This window comes from Panicum virgatum, chromosome 1K (genome assembly GCF_016808335.1).
Source record: "Panicum virgatum strain AP13 chromosome 1K, P.virgatum_v5, whole genome shotgun sequence".
Lineage (NCBI taxonomy): Eukaryota > Viridiplantae > Streptophyta > Magnoliopsida > Poales > Poaceae > Panicum > Panicum virgatum.
This window is the reverse complement of record NC_053136.1, coordinates 43,553,344-43,573,316: the sequence shown is the minus strand read 5'-3', so window position 1 is coordinate 43,573,316 and position 19,973 is coordinate 43,553,344. Positions and strand designations below refer to the sequence as shown.

The window sequence follows — 19,973 nt, the reverse complement described above, 5'->3', positions numbered from 1 at the left end:
AAGTACTATCTGATAGCGGTGTATCCATGCTGGGCACTGACATAATTGGAAGCCTCATTCTGAATCCGAAACATACTGTAGAAATCAAGGATTTTGTTTCCAGAATTTTCCCATATTGCCTTCTGACAAGATTCTAAAATTTTTCTAAAGGCTTACTATCGGAGTAATATTGCTACAGCTAAACCAGAGTATAGAAAAATAAAAGTACAATGACGAGAAAAACTAAAACATATGTGACTACTCTAGATGTAACAAATTTGATTCAATCTCCATATAGCAAATGCCTGTGATTATTATCACTACAAAAAGTTGGTGTGTGCCATGCATTTTATATGAATCTTTTTGGGGAGGGGAATGCATGAAGCTCTCAGGGCTTTCTATCCACCGGCTTGGAAACTTTGTGCTCCCATGTTTCGATCTGCTTCATTGTCTTCTCTCTCCTACGCTTTAGCGCTTCGAATTCCTCAGGGCTGAAAGGTGGTTGCAGATTGCATGGGCCAGCATTGCTGGCAGACCTCACCATTGAATCCTCCATGAACTTCTTCTCACGGCCTATAGCTTGGCAAGCCAAAGACTCGGAACAGACCTCAACAGCTTCAGGTGGTTTGGTTGGCTTGAACCTTAGGAGCTTGGCATACTCAGTTAAGAGGTGAAACATGTAGTCGTATACATAGTCCATACTGAGTTCTTTTTGAATTAAGTTGCTTGCTTGCTTCCCTATTTTCTGTGCCTATATTTTAAGAGGGGATGCATGGACACGGTTATTATCCAAAAATGCAAATAAATAAATAATGTTGAAATCATTCCACGGTGGTTTGATTAATATAGGTGTCCTTAAAGATATCTCTTTGAGTTCAGATAACACAGCGTTACAAGCAATGCAGTTCAGATAACACTGAGCGTCTTACAAGCAATGTGTTCCAATTCAGACAAATAAGGAAGAGTGTTATGGTATAGTGTAGAAAACTTCATTACTGATATGTAAAAGGCATATAAAAAAAATACCTTCTGTCTGTGAGAATTGCCCCAGTCAACAGCAAACTTGATTGAGCTACATTTATTGTCATCCTGAACGGGCCAATAATGTTGCATGGGCATCAGCACCCTTGAATAGAAATCATAGTATTTTGGTGTAACCACTAGTGTCATTGAATCACAAGCTAGAATATACTTCTCGCTGACTGACCATGCGGATCCTTCAATATAAATCTTGTACCTGACACCCAAAGAAAGAAGGTCAGCATTACTGCAGAACAACATAAATTTTAACTTGCCTGCAAGAAAAGAAAACAAACCTATGGGTGCATTGACTAGACAAATCTGACTGTTTGTATCCTGCCTTGATCTCTTTGAGCCAATCCTAAATGATAGAAAAAACGAACTAGCTAATCAATGATGAATCACCATTACCAGAACTGTTTCACTGAAAAGTGGTCATCCACTGATAATGAAGGTTTTAACCATTTTGGGACGGAGTTGAACAATTTAATGAAGATAACTTGTGAGAAGACAGAAGAGAATGGACTATTATAATTTCTCTAAGTATAAGAAACTTCAATGTGAATAAAGAGAAGCAAAGTACCTGTTTGTAAATCCGTGCGTTCCATTCATGCTCCTTGGAGACATTACACTTGACGAGCTCCTGCCTTGTAGCTGCAACATCTGGATTCCCTTTCCAGTAAGCGTAAGGTTTTCTATCCATCCATTTCACCCTCTTGTTGCCCCGGCCCAATTCTTTCTGCAGAGCATTCCATGGTTTTATGTTGATCTCAGGCCTGTCATCAGTCATCACAGACAGTTTATTATGTGGTTGTGCCTTTGTCTGAACATCAAAACCCAAAAGAACAGACTATCAACAATAATTTCACTTCGCTAGCCCTTAAAACTACAAACATTAGAAATGAAATTGATCTTCTGCAATTGATTCTTGTCGATTTCACAATTATCAACAAGGAATGCAGTGAATACTGATCGAACCATGCCAACGCACGAAATAAGCAAAACTAATTTGTGGTGAGAAAAAAGAAGCTATGATCAGTTGCTTACCAGCCCCAGAAAGACCAGTCTGGGAAGACAACGTCGAGCGTCTCATTGTCGCCGCAGTATCTGAAGAGCGGTGGCAATACGGTGGCGTTCTCCCCCTCGTACTGGTCAGCGTGCACAACGGGCCAGTCGACGCAGTCGAACATGAGGTCGAGGTCAGGGACGCGGCCGGGGTAGCGCCGGAGCAGCTGCAGCATGCCCCAGATCGTGAAGAGGTCGCGCGTCTGGAACGCCGGCGCGATGCGCTCGATGTAGGCGCGTCCCCGGATGACGACGAGGCGGAAGTTGGCGGTGGCGCGTGCTTGGTCGACCATGGCGCGGGTGATGCCCCCCGCGGCGCGCCATGGGTGGAGGTCCTCGTGGATGAAGCGGAAGTAGGCGGGGCAGGTTGAGGAAGCGTTGGCGGTGGCGGGGAGCGGCGGCGGGTCGGGGACGGCGGCGCAGGTGGAGGCGGAGGAGGCGTTGGGGGAGAGCACGAGGTCGAGGGTCTGGGAAATGTTGCTGGGTATGTCCGGGTCGCGGGGAAGCGGCGGCGCCGAGCAGGAGAGGGAGTAGGTCGGCCGCGGCGGCGGCGGCGCGTCGGGGATGGCCGGGATGGAGACGGTCCGCGTCGCGGTCAGAATCGCCTTCAGAATCGCGGTCAGAATCCATGGTGTGACTTGTGAGCGAGCGTTTTTTTCAGAAAATTTATCTAGTTCCATTTTTCATAACAAGGAAATTTTAATCGACTTCTCTGTTTTTTTTGTTAACTTCAACGTGCAGATTAACATCCAATAACCCCATATGAGTATGTGTTGATTAACATCCCTCGGCGAGTGTAAAATTTTTGTTGCAGAAAAATCATCCCTCGGCGAGTGTAAAATTTTTGTTGCAGAAAAATGGATGGAGCTTACCTACCGGCTTTGAGCGCCACTGATCCAGATTGGTGATTGTCAGATGAGTCTGCACGTATGTTAAATTAATTGTCAATTAGTGCCTAGGAAGAACGGCCTCGACGACTACTCATGCCTCGGTCCCGTAAAACTAATCTTTATACTATTCCGACAATCAAACGCAAGTAAAACAAAATCCTCAAAAACCGATACAACGGCGAACGAATCTATGCCGAACACGCGAAAAAAATGCAACTAAGTTCAGATGGCGATGGGGGGAGAAGGTGAAATATCAGACAAACTCTTCATCAGTCTTCACTCACGGTGGTGGTGATCCAGCGGGCGGACACGAGGACGCCGACGCCGACGATGAAGAAGAAGAGGAAGATGGCCGTGGTCACCGGCGACGACGGCGAGCCCGGGCCGCCCTTGCTCCACCGCCGCCCGTCCGGGACCGCCGCTGCGGCCGCCGAAGCCATCGCCGAGCGGCTGCTCCCCTCCCTCGCCCGCCGCTTCCTCGCCTCGGCGATGAGAGCCCGGTGTTTCCTCCCGGTCCGTCAGACTCCGCCCCCTGGAAGAGATGGACGGGATGGGCAGTGGCATCGTTGGCAGGCACTGGATCGAGGAGGCATCGAGCACCGGGAGTTGCTGGAGAACGTTGCGTGCCCGTCGATCGCTCAGGAGGCCGCGCCCACGTGGGCTGCGTAGGGAGGGTCTCTCAAGTCTCGTGCATGCGGGCGCCGAGTTCCCAGGACACGGAAGCGGTCAGACTGAATCAATAAATCAAAGTCGAGAAAAAATTTTTAATCCTCGCGTTGCGTGGCTGCTGACAGTGGACCAACACCCGTGGGAATGGAGTTAACGTCTCGTAAAATGAATGAATCGAGGGTATTTACTTGCATCTTTTTGTCTTATTTGGACTGAAGAGAGAATTTATTAGCACAATGAGCATCGCATGCTAACCTGGGGATTGAATAAGATATCATAGTGTGTACAATGTAGCATATTGTCAGAACTTATAGGATCTTTCCTATAATATTTTCCTTGCACTAACTATAATCTTTTCTGCTGTTCAAGTAGGTGGCATGGACGGTGTCTCCCCTGCCTACTCTTTAAGTGACTTTGTTTGGATTCAGTTTATGTGTTTTTTCTAGAATTGGTATGTTGCACTCGTGTCCTGTAAAGTGTGCTGAAGTGGTACGTGGCAAAGGTCCTTGCGTACAGTTTTTACAGATCCACCAGGCTCTACCTCATCCGTTCCAAAAACAAGCTATTCCAAAAATTCTAGAACAAATTAATAGAAAGATAAATAAGCATATTTATTCTATTTATTACCCATGTTTAACACCTAATTGTTTCTTGCATGCACCTGCAGTATCTAAATAGGATAAGATGATTTATTTTTTAGACAATTTTAAATGCTGGAATGACTTGATTTTGGGACTGAGGAGTATATTTTTATTTGTGTCTTTGTCTTGGACTGAAAATTTTCCAACACAATACTTTATAGTTTCCTAAAAAAAGATAGGTTCATATTGCCAGAGGAGTATCTCCAAGAGTATTTCTAAATTTCACTATCTAAATTATCATTTGGAGAGCCATCTGCATAAAAACTATTTAGAAAGTCATTCTAGATTCAAATTTTGTCCTAAAACAAGTCATATTATCATATTTAGAAAATGCATGTGAATGCAAGAATCAATTAATGTCAAATATAGGTAATAAATTTGTGTAAATATGGTCATTTAACTTTTTTGATAATTTGTTCTAGAATTTCAAGGACTTATTTTTTGGGACGGAGGGAGTACACTCTAGAAAACTATTTTTGTTATCTATATTTATTTGATAATGAGAAATGCAGAATGCAGTATGGTTACTTTTAGATAACCATGTAGAAAAGTTATTGAAGGATATTTTTCTATCAAAATCTATCCTAACAATAAGTAAAGATATAAAAAGTCTCACAGAGTTGCTATCGGTTTATAATAAGAAAAAAATCTAGCTTATCGTGAGAGGCCCTGTCAGCACGATTTGTTTTCAATCCGACGGCCTCGGCACCTTGCCTTTGCCGGTTGATTCGTATAGTACGGCCACCAAACTAGTGTGAACATACGGACGTGAGGGAGAGGAATCCGAGAAGAGGGAAGAGACATTTTTCTCCTCCTTTTCCCCTTCGTTTTCACGTTTTCAGATGCTTATCGAATCGGAGACGATGAGATGATGCAAGGGGAGGCCACGGCGTCGCGGCCAGACCACCACCAAAGGCCCCGCTGTGCGCCCGTGACGCGAGGCCCCGATGGATGTTCGCAACGAGAGGCCGCGGCGGCAAAAAGGCAGGGGTGACGGATCCGACGAGGTGGAGCGGCGACCCAGGCAGCAGGCCTGTGATTCGTCGGCCGCCTTTTGGGCCTGTGCGGCACGTTTCTTTCTCCCGGCCTCTAGATAGGAGTCGAGTCCTCATCCTGGACGGTTTCGGACGTGTCCGTTTGATTTAAGGTTACAATCTCTTCTACGATCTATTCCTTCCTATTCTCTTCTCGATCTAACCAGGAGAAGAGATAATGGAGACGAGGGGATAGAGAAGAGTAAGGAGAATCTGCTGGCGGCTGCCCCCGACGTCGACTGTGCTACGAGCGTGACATCCGCCGCCGGAAAACGAGATGACCGCAACATCCGCCGCCGCTGCCGAGCATGCGACGACTGCAACTGCAATATCCAACGCCTCCGGGAACGAGATTATGGCGATTGATGTCGGTGAAAAAGAAATTGGTATACAGGATGCTACTGGTGCTTCTTTGGGGACCCAGCCAAGAAAGAGGAGGGCTCCATTGTCACCTCCAGTAACTTTGTCAGGTCTTGGTCAGACCCAGTCACAAAAGAGGAAGGCTCCATTGTCACCTCCAGTAACTGTATCAGATTTTGATCAACAATCTGTTGTTATTCCTGAGGAACATACTTTACAAATCTGGAACGATCTTTTTGCAACTAACCTGTTTGCTTTGCATGCTCTTAAGAAAGGCAACCCTCAGTCCGCAGTTGAAGCAATAGCAAAAGCAAAAGCAAAAGAAATATTGTTTCGCCAAGCACAGGCGGAGCCAAGTGTGGGCCACGGCCCCCTCTTGCCATGCAAAAATTTCATTAGATGAATAGTAATTTTGACACTGTTTATTAGTTTAGCACCTTAATTACAAGGACCGCCCCCCTCTAATTCTTTGATCCGGCTCCGCCACTGACGCCAAGAAGAGCTGATCTCTGAGCTGGAGATTTTGTTTTTGAATTATATGGATCAACATGTTCCACTGGTTTCTCCTGTGGCATTTATGAAGATCAAGACTCGGCAATTTGTCTGATGATCTTTTGCCATTGCTCAAGAGCCTGCCAAATGTTTCTCAACTATTGCTAGATCAAGATAAGAAAGTTACTGAACTGAGGCGTTGCTTTATGGCTGCTGCTGCTGCTGGGTGCCTCCCTCCAACAGTTCCAGCTGATTTGACGTCTCCAAGCACCAATAGTTCAGAAAGTGTCTCCAGCAATCTATGTTCCTATAAATTGTTAAATTAGTCCCAATAAGTTGTTTTAGGAGAAGCCCTAAAAATCTTGAAATCCAATATACTTTTGCGGACTATCCGTAACTAGCCTGTTATATATGTTTCATTTTCTTTAATTCTATTCTAACTCAAATCACAAAAAAATAGTCCTTTTACATTTCCACAACATGATTCAACATCATTTCAAGTTCGAATTCAATCCTAATCTCTATCTTTTCTTTCATTTTTCCTTTTCCCCTACTGTTTCCCTTTTTCCTTATTTTCTCCACACACACATACATTAAATAGGTAAATATTCCCGGGTGGATCTACGTGCAAAGACTACCGCTTGCTTTTATTGCTTCAAATGTTATATAGACTATAGAATTACCGTGTATTTTTTGTATATAAATAACTCAACAAGGAACGTTTCGACCAGATAGATTTTAGATTATATAGAACAGTCAAGGGGACTTCAAACGCCCAGCGCCTTAGATCGAACGGTAGTAAATAGAGACCGTCCAAGCTGTGTCTCGTGGGCTGGGCCGACAAAGACTATTTATTTTATAAAGGTCTTTGTCAGCCCAATTTAAATTTTCGATAAGCAGTCGGCCTTTCCTAAAAAAAGGCAGTCGGCCCATCACGCGAGTTCCTCAACCTCGTGTTCGAATTAGAATTTTGAACTCTTCGAATTCACCGTCTCTATTCTGAAGTCTGAAATATAAGCCTGTTGCTTCTGCTCCAAACGCCTCAACGGACCTTTGCCACCGCTCCCCACCTCCCTTCCCCGCGGCACGCCATGCGGACCCGCTTCCTCGCCGCCGATTACGTCGCGCCGTCGCCGTCGCCGTCGGCGGCCGCCGCCTCCGACCGTGCCCTAGCCCTAGCGTCCCTACCCTTCCCTTCCCTTCCCGTCCCGACTCTTCCTCCCGAGCCTCACCTCCCCGACCCGCCCCCCTTCCCCGCCGATTTCCTCCCCGTCGCGAGCGTCGGTGGGGATGATCTCGACTCGCTCCCCACCGCTTCCGCGCTCTCCGAGTTCCTCGCCTCCGTCATTCCGCATCCCCTACCCGTGCCGGATATCTCCGCCGCCGACGAGGTGAGCCCGCCGCGCATTCGGGGTTCTCGTACTCTTATCGTGTGTGGGTTTAGTGACGGCAGCTCAAATTGGTGATGAACTGGTGATTTGTATGGTTTTGGTCAGTGCCGTGCTTCCATGTGTGGAATTATGTGACATTTGTGAATCACTACAACCCTGGGTTTTTCCGCAGGGCTTGGATGATTATCTCTACGATAGGGGTGTGTATGGCAAGGGTTATAGCTCGACGGATCCTGTTGCTTTCAAAATTTCCAAGGCAAGTGAAGCTTCCGCACATTTTTTGAACCCCCCTCCCCTTCCCCGTGGAGCATTTCTGAAAGTTATGCGTGTTTATTCAAGGGATTGGACGAGATGAGCCGAGAGAAGGGTGAGAAGGAAGAGGGATCCAGTTTGGAGACCTCCGCACTTAAGAAGGTGATCGAAGTTTCTGCTTGTTCTTTTGTGATGTGATTGTTTCATAGGAAACTTATGTTTGTAATTTCTGCATAATTTTGTGTTAGCGACGGGAGCTGTTGAAGGAGCTCAGGTTTGAGGTTGTAGAGGTCGATCTCCTGCCGGTAAGATGTAATTGCAGTGGTATTGCCTACACTGTCATGCAGTTTCCTGCTCTGGCTCAAACTCTGTTTCGTGGTATGAAAGGTTTTGCAGAGAAAAATTGCATCGTTTGATGATGAAGAGCCAGATGGTGGTGCCATCTTTTCGTTTGGTGTCCCAGATGTGAAAATCCATCTGGTACTCTACATCATCCCATCTAAATTTTAAGATATTTACTCTATATTCCACAGATATTTACTCTATATTCCACATTTGTGTCTGGAGGTGCAATTTAGTTGTGAGAAATGAATGAAAATATTGTGCTTAGATCCACAAGCTCTTGGGATGTCACATCTTAATTAGGAATTTAGGATCACAAATTTACTTTTATGTTTGGTGCTTCAGTTTGGTTCTGAGAGAGGGATGGAGTATTGTGCTTAGACCCATAAGTTCTTGGCACATATATGTTAAATGGGAATAATTAAGTTTCAAATAAAAGCTGATATTACCTATTTTTATACTATACTCATGATGCATCATGTATGCACGATAATATAACAGGGTTTCTTCAGTTCTGTGTCTGTGGTTTCAAGAGTAAACACCTGATGATTAGGATGTCCATTTGCTGATCTTATGCCTTGTGATTGTGAAAAGTATCGCATTCTTATACAATATAATTTTTCAGTTTCTCTTTCTCGTGGACTCTGAACTTCCTTCTGATTTCTCACAGGATTTCATTGATATTGACACTGAGAAAACAATAGAATATCCAGCTGAAGTTGCAGAGTCAATTTATCGAGTAGAAAAAATCCCTGTGAAACATGACGATGATGAGGACTGTCCTTATGCAAGAGATGGATACTGCTTGGAAATCGCGGGTCTAGAGCATGGCTTAATAGTACCTCAATTGGAGATTAGTAGGAATTCTTGGGAGCTTGATGAGTGCCCAGCAAAGCCAGTGATATCCGATATTTTTCATAGTATTGCTGAAAACTTAAATGATGGAGCACAAGTTCATCTTCCATCATTTGACTCAACTGAGTTCTTGAGATCACGTGATATGGACATGTTGGCCTTTGTTTGCGAAGATGCCCCACATGTGGAGTATCAAGTGGATAAACCAATTACAGCAAAGGATGTAGCAGAAATGGATCTTGTGAGGATCAATGATAATATATTACTCGAGAAAAAGTCAGCATTCTACCCTCTAAAACCTGATGGCACCTGTTCAGACCTGCCTTGCTTCAGGCTCTTCGAGGAAGTAGAGATAATCGACTTTCCTTCCGATGATGCCTTCAAGATGCTTGTTCAGTCAGAGAAGGCTGAGATGAATACATCTGATGAAATATTCAAAGATGACTTTGATCAAGCAAGGCGTTTCTATGAATCGGTGGTTAGCTCTGAGTTGGCTTTAGTTGATGATACATTCAAATCACTACCTACTCCTATTTTGAATGATGACAAAGCAGTGAGATCTATGCTCCCCCCTATAGAAGAAGTACTATGCTCCCTGAAACCACTTCCTCTATCTGCAGCAGATGGAATTTATTTGGATTGGCATCTTCTATTGGAAGGGCCATGCAGCCGGGAGAGCTGCTCTACTCATGCGAGCATGCTTGAGGAGGTAAAACCTTGCACTTTAAGTTCTGAGCTGCAAATTAGTTGTCAGCAGACACCAGCTTTTGGCATTGATTTTCTGGAGGATTTTCAGAGAAGTGCAAAGCTTCAACATGAGGACAAGCAGAATGAGATTTATGTTCCTGAACCTATATCTCATGATCCTTCAGCTAAGTTGGAAGCAGCTCAGAAGTATAAAAAAGAAAGTGATGTTACAGGTCGTAGCCATATGGAGAGACCTTCAGAAAAGGCATCGTCCTTGCTTGAGTCAATGCCACAATCCAATGAGCTAAACTACTACTTGAATGGCAAGAATGGAACCAATAAACTATGGAATAATGAAAATGTTTTTACTTCAGACATCCCCCCTTCAAAACAACAAGCAGTTCCGTTTTCAACCAGAGCAAAAGTTGACAAACTCATAGAAATTCATCCTGTCAGGCTCTCAGATCTTATCCGAGGCCTTATCAAAGACATCCATGTAAATTATACATCTGCTTTGCAAGAAAGTACATATTTCAGACATTCTTTCTCAGATGGGCAAGGTTTAAACATTTCAAAGCAAAAACTTCTTGAACTGATAACTGGAGAAGGTTCAGAAGATTTGTACAAGCACTGTAAAAATGAAGATAAAATGGACCTTATCGTACTGTATGCATTGATGCAGGTTGCATATTACCTTTGCTTCTTTGGTCTGCATGCTGCCTATCTGTATATAGGCAATTTGACTGTAAGCTTTGAAAGTATTCCTGAGGGGTTAAGAAATATTCAATGCTGCATTGGTGAAGCACTTTTGAAAGCTGAGAAGCAATTGTTTGAGTCTCATCCATCATTGTCTGACATTGAGACAATCATTAGATCTAATACTCAGATCGGCCAAAAGATTCTTATAGTTTCTGATAGAGCTTTCTGGTTGCCATTGGGTCGAAAGCTAACTGCCATGAAGATGACATCTGTTGAGGTTGGAACTGCAACTTACTCAGATCCAGTGATCAAGGCAAACTCTAAAGCTTGGATGCTAGAGGAATTATGGAAATCAGACTGCATTCTGCTAGATAACAAGTAAGTCCATATGGATTGAAATTAGGCCACATTTAAGCCAATTATCCGTGCTATTTCCTTGTCTCTTCAGTTTTGTTACTACAAATAAAATCAAGTATAAAAACATATTTGGTTCTTGCAGTTAGCCGTTTAATCTTCATGGTAACTTTTCATATTTATACATTCTTAAGCATGGTATGCTGCTATTCATATGCGATAATAGATGTATAAAAATATGCTTTGGATTGAAGGATCGTAAAGGCCTAGTTTTGGTAGGATCATGAGTGATATGATTAATTGATTATAACTGGCGAATTTATTTCTCGAACTTTTGTATAAACTAGAGATCTGTCCAAACAATATGTAATTTATGGTAAGACGCAATCAGTTCCCGTTTCAGCATTACAGTACACTTGTTCAGTTCCTAGTTCGTTTTTTGATATAAAAATGTTATAAATATTTCAGTCTATTACGACACTAAGAATCTACTACATATGGTTATAATTTAAAACTAGGTGAATGTTTCACATATTTTTTAACTGTATGGAATGTACGAATTGATCAACCTTTTCTGCTTGTTTGCCAGTCTGGTTTCATTTATTACCACCTGTATATAACACAAGCCTAGAAGCATATTTTTGTTAGTAGTTTGCCTGCTTATTGAATCTTTTTGTAACCTTTTATTCTTTCATATAATTACTGAAATCATAAAACACTTTAGCACTTTGAAAAATTTGGTGCACATGCAGATAGTGCATGGTGTAACATCTTAGAAATCTCATAAATGCCATCCAAAAAGTTTCTTATCATTTTCTGTAGACAGTTTTTTTGTGTGCTTTATAATTTTAATGTGTCTGTTCTCACATATCATATCGCTCGCCTTCAAGAAAAAATATCACTCATTTCTTTTCCATCCTGAAGGAACATTCCAGCTTCATTCCCTTTCAGTGAGTTTTGCATGATATTGGAATATGGAGGCCCAAATAAATCATCTACCTTGTTAGCGCTGGCTCCCAAATTAGATGATTTGCCACCACTGCATTTCCTGTATGTCACACTCAATGGTGAAGACTTTCCAGTTGCTCTTGTCGAGGACAATCACACAGACAAGGATCTGAAATCCACATTGGTATCAATCACTCTTTTCTAGTCGAACTCATTCAATCTTTATATCTTTTTGGTCCTTCTGTTCATAAATTATAGCCTTTTGCTTTATAAGCGCACATGCATTGAAATGTGAGCCTGGTTCTTTTAATTGTTGATATGTCTATTATCCATTCAAGTTAATTTTCTTTATACAACTATTGATTACATATAAAGCTTAGAGTATCTCTTTTCTCTCTAGGAGTTCCATAAATTTCTACACCAAAGATGGAGGTAAAAATGTGTCCCATTTTGTCCGTTTTCATTTCTACGTGTCACTCACCAAAATGTGTTCATATGTGTAACGGAAACATGCAAATAACTGTATTATCAGCTTACTCGTAAAACTTTGTATCCATGATGTCTAGTTTTGATGAGCATGGATTTTACGTGTTGGATAATGAAAGTGGTATGGATTTTGAGGGTCCACACTCCACACTGAAGGCCTCAAATGACTAATGGGGCAGCAAATGTTTTTGTTAACACCAAAGAGCTTAAGTTTTCCTTGCATGATTATTTGCAGGATGATGTTGTGCATACACTTCAGAAAGACTTGCAGGAAAAGATGAACAAAATGCGTATTTTTGATTCATTAAACTATATACCAACAACAAACCAACAGGAACATCTGCAGGAAAAGCTGAGCATTCACCTCGCTGCTGATCCATCAGAAAAAATCCCTGTGGATGGTCAACTACAGAATCAGGGAATTTTGGATGAAAAGAATATTGTTGATTCGCATAGCTTTGTGCCTCCAGCTGAACAGCTCAATACCTTGAACCAAATTACCTTCGCCGATTCACAAAAATTTGTGCCTGCAGTTGGGAAGAGTAGCTCCACTTCTTCTGTATCTGCCAATGTGCTAAAAAACCCCCAAGACAACCAATCAGCATCAGCTAGTGACTTCCCTCTCAGTGTGAAAATTGACAGCACCAAGTTAGGAAGATTGTCTGCCCCAGAGGTAGTGATTGTTGTAAATACTGGAAATCATGGAAAGCATATGCTGTTCTCTCGAAGATCATCTTATCAGCAGATACTAGCTTTGGAGAAAGAAGGAATGCAGGTTGTAGAGCGAGATGTTGATCTGCCTGTGGACCTAATACTTAGCCCTTCAGTTTGTTTACTATGGTATGATACCAGAATCTTTGGGTCCAGCGAATTAACAATATCAGCGGACACATCCACTATAACAAATTTTATACAAGACATTTCTGCCAACATTCTGATGTCAATTAGCTTCTGTTTCAGTGGCTGCATAATGGTAATTGGTTTCACTCCTGTTGGAGAACTTGATTTTCCCTAAATAGAGTGGCTATGCCATGCCATTGAGAGATTATAAATGCACATATGTTACACTTGTTTGTCTTATTCTTTTGTGCTATTTTTGGTATATTGTAACAGAACGGTTTGTATATTCCACTTTTGCAGGTCTTCGAGGTTGAAAACCACCTCCTTCCTTCTGTAATGGAGGCATCTGATTCTCTATATGCTTCAGCTGCTGGCTTGGACATGAATTTGCAGCTATTTTTCTCACCAATGCCCAAATCAACAGATCAAATCATTCTCAATTGTGCCAGGAATGTTGTTAGGAAAAATCAAGCTCCTCCAGATATACCTGAATCAGAAAGTTTGGCCGAATCATTTCTCACAGCATTCCCTTCAATTATTCCTCTGTCTGCACACATGATACTTTCTTCTGGTAGTCTTGTGGATTTCCTCGGATGGTCACATGAGCAACGCACTCAGGCTGTTGAAAAGTATTGTTTGCCACCACAGAACATCTATCTCTTCAGTGCTTTGTGCAAATTTGGTGAGCTAGGTGAATCAAGGTCTGTAATGACTGAATGCTCTTCTGTAGATTCAGATATCAGCAGTGCATTGTTACAGTCCACAAGAAAAAAGAAAAAGCGTGTTGTGGACTTTTCAGTAGCAATCAACGATCCTGCCTGCCCTAATCCTCGTGATCAATTGTGTGGTGATTATGAACATGACAAGGTGTTTTCACCATCTATGTTAAGGAAATTCTCACACATAGAGGATACAGTGCCTGAGCTCCCAGAAGTCTTTATTGTTGATCAAAATTTGAATATGGGGAGGAAAGGTGTCTCTTATAAGCCAAGAAAACATGACGTGGACACAGTTGCTAGGAATCAGATGATAGATGATGACTTCATCACCGAGTTGTCTCCGAATTTCAGAACTTACAATGAAAGGACTAGCAGTATGGTGGACACATACAATTTCTCTGGGCAACCCGAATTGGGAGCTAAGCAGACAATCAGAAGTTCCTTTCCCAGCAGCAGACCATCATTCTGCAGAGCTTCCAGCCATCCAACATTTCCATCAGCAATGGAGATCAATAACGACCCTTGTGATTGGGATGTTTCCTGCGGTGCAAATAAAAAATGGGCAGGTCATTTGCATGGGGATTTCGCCACAAGCTCTCACAGAAACAATCTTGCCAGCAGGTATCAGGAACCAAGACAGGAAACAATGCAGAGTCCAGCAAATTCTCTTTCTTTTCTGAAACAGAATTTCGGTGATTACGGAGCTTCACAAAGCTCAGGTTGGGAAATGGATTATCTAAGGCAAATGAATGAAAATAGAATAGCACGCCAGGAGCGATCTAGATGCAATGCTTCATCAGCAATGTCAAATTCAAGAATGAGAGATAGCTCACATGGAATTCTGAGTGCTCCTCCAATTGAATCTTTCATTTATCAAAGAAGTACAGACGCTCCTTTGAGGGACCAGAACCCTTCAAATACTGAATCTTTCAGATATCGAAGAAATATAAACACTCCTGTGAGGAATCAGAGCCCTACAATTGGGGCTCACAGGCATGGGAAAGGCAGAGCAGAAACTAAAGCACAGAGCCATAGCATAAGAATGGATTTCAAGGCGCAGCCAAGTACAAATCATGAAAAGACCATAGTGCCGTCCATCGAGCCTACATGGACTCCTCTTGACAAGCGAGCGAGACAGGTACGTTTGGATGTTGGTGTATATGTGAGCCCATGTATAGAAAGCCTATGTATAGGATCTATATATCCCACCCTTCTAGGGTTTGGAGGAATACAATCCATTATTCTCTCCAATATGGTATCAGACTAGATTCCTCTCCCTCTCTCCCTCTTCTCCTAGCTGCCGCCGCCCCATGGCCGGCCGCCGGCCGCCGGCGCTGCTCCCTCTCTCCTCCTCCTCCTCCCTTCCTCCCTTCACCTCTGCTCCTGCCGCGCCGTCCTCCTAGCCACTGCTCTGGCACGCCACGTCCCCTGCCGCCGCCGCCCCTCCGGGCACGCGCGCGGGGACCCTGGCCGCCGGCGCCGGGGCTGCGGGGGATCAGATCTGGCCGCGTGCGCCCCGTCCCCCCGCCTGGTCGGTGCTGCTGGAGCCCGAGGCTCCCGCCGCCGTGAACTCCTATGCCGTCGCCGCCGCCGTCCTGGCGGCCCTCGCGCCCCTCCCTCGGGCGCCGAGGCCGCGGGAGCAGGGGCTGCGGGCGCCGAGGCCGGGGACGGGCCCGATCCGCGCCTGCTGTCACCCGAGGGGCCTGATCCGTCCGCCACCGCGCCCCTTGGAGCGCCCTAGCCCGCCGCCGCGCCCCTAGCGCCCTGCTGCGCTGGCTGGAGCGCCCTGGCCCGCCGCCGCGCCCCCTGGAGCGCCGCCCGTGGCCGCGACTCTGCCCAGACCGCCCACCGCCGCGCCCCTAGCGCCTGCTGCGCTGGCTGGAGCGCCCTGGCCCGAGGCTGGCGCCGAGGCCGCTGCCCTGCACGCGCCCCCGCCCGTGCCCGCGTGGGCCGCCTCCCGGGCCGCCTCCTGGGCCGCCGGCCCCGCGGCCCTCGCTGCCCCCACGGCCGGCGCAGCCACTTCCGCCGCTGCCGCTGCTACCCACGCGGGTGCGGCTGGCGCGGCCCTCCCTCCTCTAACCCCGGCCCTGGCGCCCGATGCCGCGGCCCTCGCTGCTCCCACGGCCGGCGCAGCCACTGCCGCCGCCGCCGCCCGCCTCGCGGCCGCTCTAGCCGCCGCCGCTGCCGCCCACGCGCCGCCCGTGGCCGCGCCCGCGGTGCCTCTACCCGGGATGGCCGCCAATGCTGCTACGGCCGACACGGCTCTCGCCGCGGCCCTCCTCGCCGCCAAGTCCGAGGCTGCGGCGGCTCAGGAGCGGGCCCGCGCGGCTGCCCTCACTTGGGAGCGCGAGCGCTCCGCGGCCGACGCTCTCACACATCGGGTCGCCGCGGAGACGCCCTACTTCCTTGTCCCGCCTGTCGTCCACTTCACCGAGCACGGCGCTTCGTCCTCCCACCAGGCTCCGCCTTCTGGATCTGGACCCCGGATCGACCCGCCCGACCCCCTCCTTGGTGCTCCTCTCACCGGCCAGACCGGGGGTGGGGGAGGCCGAGGGCGTTGTCGGCGGAGGGGACGTGGTGGTGGTGTTCAGGGCACTCCGGACCCGACTCCGGCTCCCACTCCTGCTCCTGGCCCTAGCGGTACGACCTGGCCATCCTTCAGCACCCCATGGCCAGGGCGCATCCCGATGTGGCCGGTTTAGGGTCAGGGCGGGCCCCTCGTCCTCAGCCCCAGCCGGCGGCCATGCTCGCCGCTGCTGCTCCCCTGTTCGCGCCGCTCTGGACCCCGCCCACTCCACCTAGCCAGCAGCCGACCTGGTTCCACCACCTGGCACCGCCGCCTTGGTCACCCTGGCCGCGACGTTCTGGCTCAGCTCAGTCGTAGTACCGATGTTTCTGGTACTAGGGCTCCTGCTGAGCCCCTCTGCCATGCGTGCCTGCTCGGTCGTTATGTTCGGCTCTCTTTTTCTTCTTCTTCGCATGCGACACATGCCTTTGATCTAGTTCACTGTGACCTGTGGACCTCTCCTGTTCTCGGCCTCTCTAGCTACAAATACTATCTGGTGGTGGTTGATGACTTCTCACACTACTCTTGGACTTTTCCTTTGCGCGCAAAGTCTGAGACCTTCCCTACCCTCCTCCACTTCTTTGCCTGGGTGTCCACTCAGTTCGGCCTCACCGTTAAGGCCGTCCAGTGTGACAACGGGCGGGAGTTCGATAACTCCACCTCTCGTTTCTTCTTCCTCTCTCGAGGTGTTCAGCTACGTATGTCTTGTCCATATATCTCTCCTCAGAACGGCAAGGCTGAGCGGATGATTCGCACGACGAATGACGTCGTGCGCACCCTTCTGATCCAGGCCTTTCTGCCCCCGCGCTTCTGGGCTGAGAGCCTCCACACCGCCACCTACTTGCTCAACCGTCTTTCGTCCACTGCTTCTCCTGCTCCCACTCCACACCACGCTCTCTTCGGTACCCCTCCTCGCTACGACCACCTTCGGGTCTTCGGATGTGCGTGTTATCCTAACACCTCCGTCACTGCTCCTCACAAGTTGGTGCCCCGCTCGACTCGGTGTGTGTTCCTTGGTTACTCCCCTGACCACAAGGGGTACCGATGCTTTGACCTCACCTCTCGTTGCGTCCTGATCTCCCGACACGTCGTCTTTGACGAGTCGGATTTCCCCTACTCCACCTCGTCGACACCTTCTCCTGACCCCGAGCTGGAGTCCCTGTTTCCGACTGATCCGGTGGTTCAGCCACCTTTACCTATCTTTCCTTTCCCTGCAGGTCTTCCCGGCACATCGGCGCCGCTTCCAGTGATCCCTGCTTCGCCACGCGCGGTCCCGGTGCCCGCGGTCGCGCCACGCGCGGCCCCCGGACCACCGGTCGTGCCGCGCGCGGACCCGGTGTCTCCTGCTGCGCCACGCGCGGCCCCGGTGCCTCCCCTTGCACCTGCGCGGTACGCTCAGTCGGTGCAGGTGTACCAGCGTCGTCCGGCGCCGACTCCGGCGCCGCCGCGGTACGCTCAGCCGGTGCAGGTGTACCGGCGTCGTTCGGCGCCGGCCCCGGCGCCGACTCTGGCTCCGGATGCTCCTCCGACGCCTACACCGGAGTACCGGGCTGTCGCTAACGGCGTGGCGGAGGCATCCTGGCTACGACAGCTCTTGGCGGAGCTCCACAGCCCGCTCGCCAAGAGCACGCTCGTCTACTGCGACAACGTCAGCGCCGTGTATCTCTCCACCAACCCCGTCCAGCATCAGTGGACGAAGCATGTTGAGATCGACCTACACTGCGTGCGCGACAGAGTCGCCATCGGCGATGCTCGAGTACTCTGTGTCCCGACTACCTCCCAGTTTGCTGACATTTTCACCAAGGGATTGCCCTCCTCGACCTTCTCGGAGTTTCGCTCCAGCCTCAACGTAGCCAGTGGCTAGTTGTGGCTGCGGGGGGTATTTGCCCTATGTACTTTATTTGTACTTTCTTCTTATCCAGTTTTGAACACCGCTGCGCCGGTAGTTCAGACCGCGGGGGGTGTTAGCTTTCTCGTTGTCCAGTCTTAAACACCGCTGCGCCGGTAGTTCAGACTGCGGGGGGTGTTGGTGTATATGTGAGCCCATGTATAGAGGCTCATCTAGAGGCCCATGTATAGGATCTATATATCTCACCCTTCTAGGGTTTGGAGGAATACAATCCATTATTCTCTCCAATATTGGATAATCCATTACTGCATTTGGTGTCTACAATAAACCTAATTTATATAGTACTAATTTCATTTCTTACCAGATGAATGCACACACTGCATATAAAATTTTTATGTAAGAAAAATTTAGGGATCCAATTTTACTTTCTGTAAAAGTATGAATGCACACACTGCATATAATGTTGTTTTTTCTGTATATGCTAGTGTTTAAGATGCAACTAAGTTACTCTGGATAATCTTTTGCAGAAACTTTCATTTGCAACGTACGGGAAGGAGAAACAAAGCAAGCTGGTCTGGAGACATCAAAACAGCCCTGGTGTCGGATGTGGCTTCAGGAAAAGATACCGGGAAGAAGGTACGTAGATTATCAAGTCCGGTAACGTTCTGGGCACCAAGGTATGTCGTTTGGAAGAAACAGTGCCCATAATATGTGAGTTTTATGTTTAATTGGCAAACATAATCCGTGAACTATGTCTCAACGAGAACTTGAACCATCATGAACCTTGCGGGAGATGGAATGCGTACATTTGTCACTCCATCATCCGTTCATGTTTGATATTATTATTAGCACTCCTGGGAATGATTGAATGTTGCATCCTTGTCCCAAGGCTCCTGTCCGTTTCAGCCTATGATATTGTTCTGCCACTATCGTCCCATAGGTTCATGACATTGATACGATTTTTCACTTCGGTAATCTTGCTAAAACATATTTGTATTTCTGATTGTTTGCATTAGTTAGCTGCTACTTTTCCCAAATTCTGGGGATATGGCATGTCACCTACGCTGTGTATCCTCGAAAGAGACTGAAAAGTTCTCAGAATCATAGCACAGGAGTCTGCTGCTTGGTTCGATGTACTTTGGTACGTCAAATGTTGACCGATTGGCCTTTGGACTATTTTCTTTACGAGACGGCACAAACACCCCGGGAGGTTCGATTTGCTGCCTCCATTTTTTGGTAGGAGAATAACTCAAAACTGACAGATACTAGGCCACATTGCTTAGCCCCTGTAAATTTTAGTAAACATTAGGTAAGTAAATTTTAGTCCATATTTGTTTGGATTTATAGATTAAACTTTACGTGAGACACTTATAAAAACATAAAAATATCCCTTTTACTCTCTCCATTCTCTTTTGATAGTCCTATTCCATCTTGGTACAATGACTAAGAAGAAGCACCTTGCTTATTATCACATTATAATTACGACTCCTCGTTTTCGATGTTATCGTATACATGCACCAATCTTTTTTCTAGAGAAGTTATTTTGCACAGGAATCGAAGGGGCATCTATACTATTCCCAAGATATCAACCCAAATAGGACTATTAAAATAGAATAATTTGATTTTTGAAATAGGACTATCAAAAGAGAATGGAGGGAGTAATTTTGGGTTATACTGTTGTTGTGTCTACATGCGCATAGTGATGTGTGGTGCGATCTTTTCGCAATTCGGAGGTTGGTTTAGTTCGAATTAGGTGGATTCTGAAGACTAATGGACTAAACTTCATTTGAAGTGGAACTAATTTTTAATCTATATTTCAGTACACCTATTTGGAT

General features: G+C 46.6%; 2 protein-coding genes across 2 annotated transcripts; one reads left to right on the top strand and one right to left on the bottom strand.

Moving 5' to 3' along the window:
• Positions 1 to 60: 60 nt before the first annotated feature.
• On the bottom strand, positions 61 to 3,595 carry LOC120710599 (O-glucosyltransferase rumi homolog). The gene is made up of 7 exons (XM_039996238.1): positions 3,239 to 3,595; positions 2,941 to 2,985; positions 2,047 to 2,669; positions 1,583 to 1,775; positions 1,296 to 1,360; positions 1,006 to 1,216; positions 61 to 730 (listed from the first exon to the last, which is right to left on the bottom strand). Exons 1-7 carry the CDS (start codon positions 3,392 to 3,394, stop codon positions 368 to 370), a joined length of 1,656 nt encoding a protein of 551 aa, XP_039852172.1. The 5' UTR covers positions 3,395 to 3,595; the 3' UTR covers positions 61 to 367.
• Positions 3,596 to 7,208: 3,613 nt separating this feature from the next.
• Positions 7,209 to 19,018, top strand: LOC120710586 (protein SHORTAGE IN CHIASMATA 1 homolog). Its single transcript, XM_039996230.1, has 10 exons — positions 7,209 to 7,541; positions 7,714 to 7,797; positions 7,881 to 7,955; positions 8,042 to 8,098; positions 8,181 to 8,273; positions 8,806 to 10,754; positions 11,655 to 11,862; positions 12,400 to 13,137; positions 13,305 to 14,861; positions 18,666 to 19,018. The coding sequence occupies exons 1-10, from the start codon at positions 7,242 to 7,244 to the stop codon at positions 18,780 to 18,782; spliced, it is 5,178 nt and encodes a 1,725-aa protein (XP_039852164.1). The 5' UTR covers positions 7,209 to 7,241; the 3' UTR covers positions 18,783 to 19,018.
• Positions 19,019 to 19,973: the final 955 nt, after the last annotated feature.

Bases quoted from the DNA above. Each gene is read 5' to 3' on its own strand.
- LOC120710586 (XM_039996230.1), top strand. From the start codon at position 7,242: ATGCGGACCCGCTTCCTCGCCGCCGATTACGTCGCGCCGTCGCCGTCG. The intron at 8,099-8,180 runs GTAAGATGTAAT...GTGGTATGAAAG, and splicing joins TAGAGGTCGATCTCCTGCCG to GTTTTGCAGAGAAAAATTGC. The intron at 10,755-11,654 runs GTAAGTCCATAT...TCCATCCTGAAG, and splicing joins TGCATTCTGCTAGATAACAA to GAACATTCCAGCTTCATTCC.
- LOC120710599 (XM_039996238.1), bottom strand. From the start codon at position 3,394: ATGGCTTCGGCGGCCGCAGCGGCGGTCCCGGACGGGCGGCGGTGGAGC. The intron at 1,776-2,046 runs GTAAGCAACTGA...GACTGATGACAG, and splicing joins GACTGGTCTTTCTGGGGCTG to GCCTGAGATCAACATAAAAC. The intron at 731-1,005 runs GTATTTTTTTTA...CTTAAAATATAG, and splicing joins GCAATTCTCACAGACAGAAG to GCACAGAAAATAGGGAAGCA.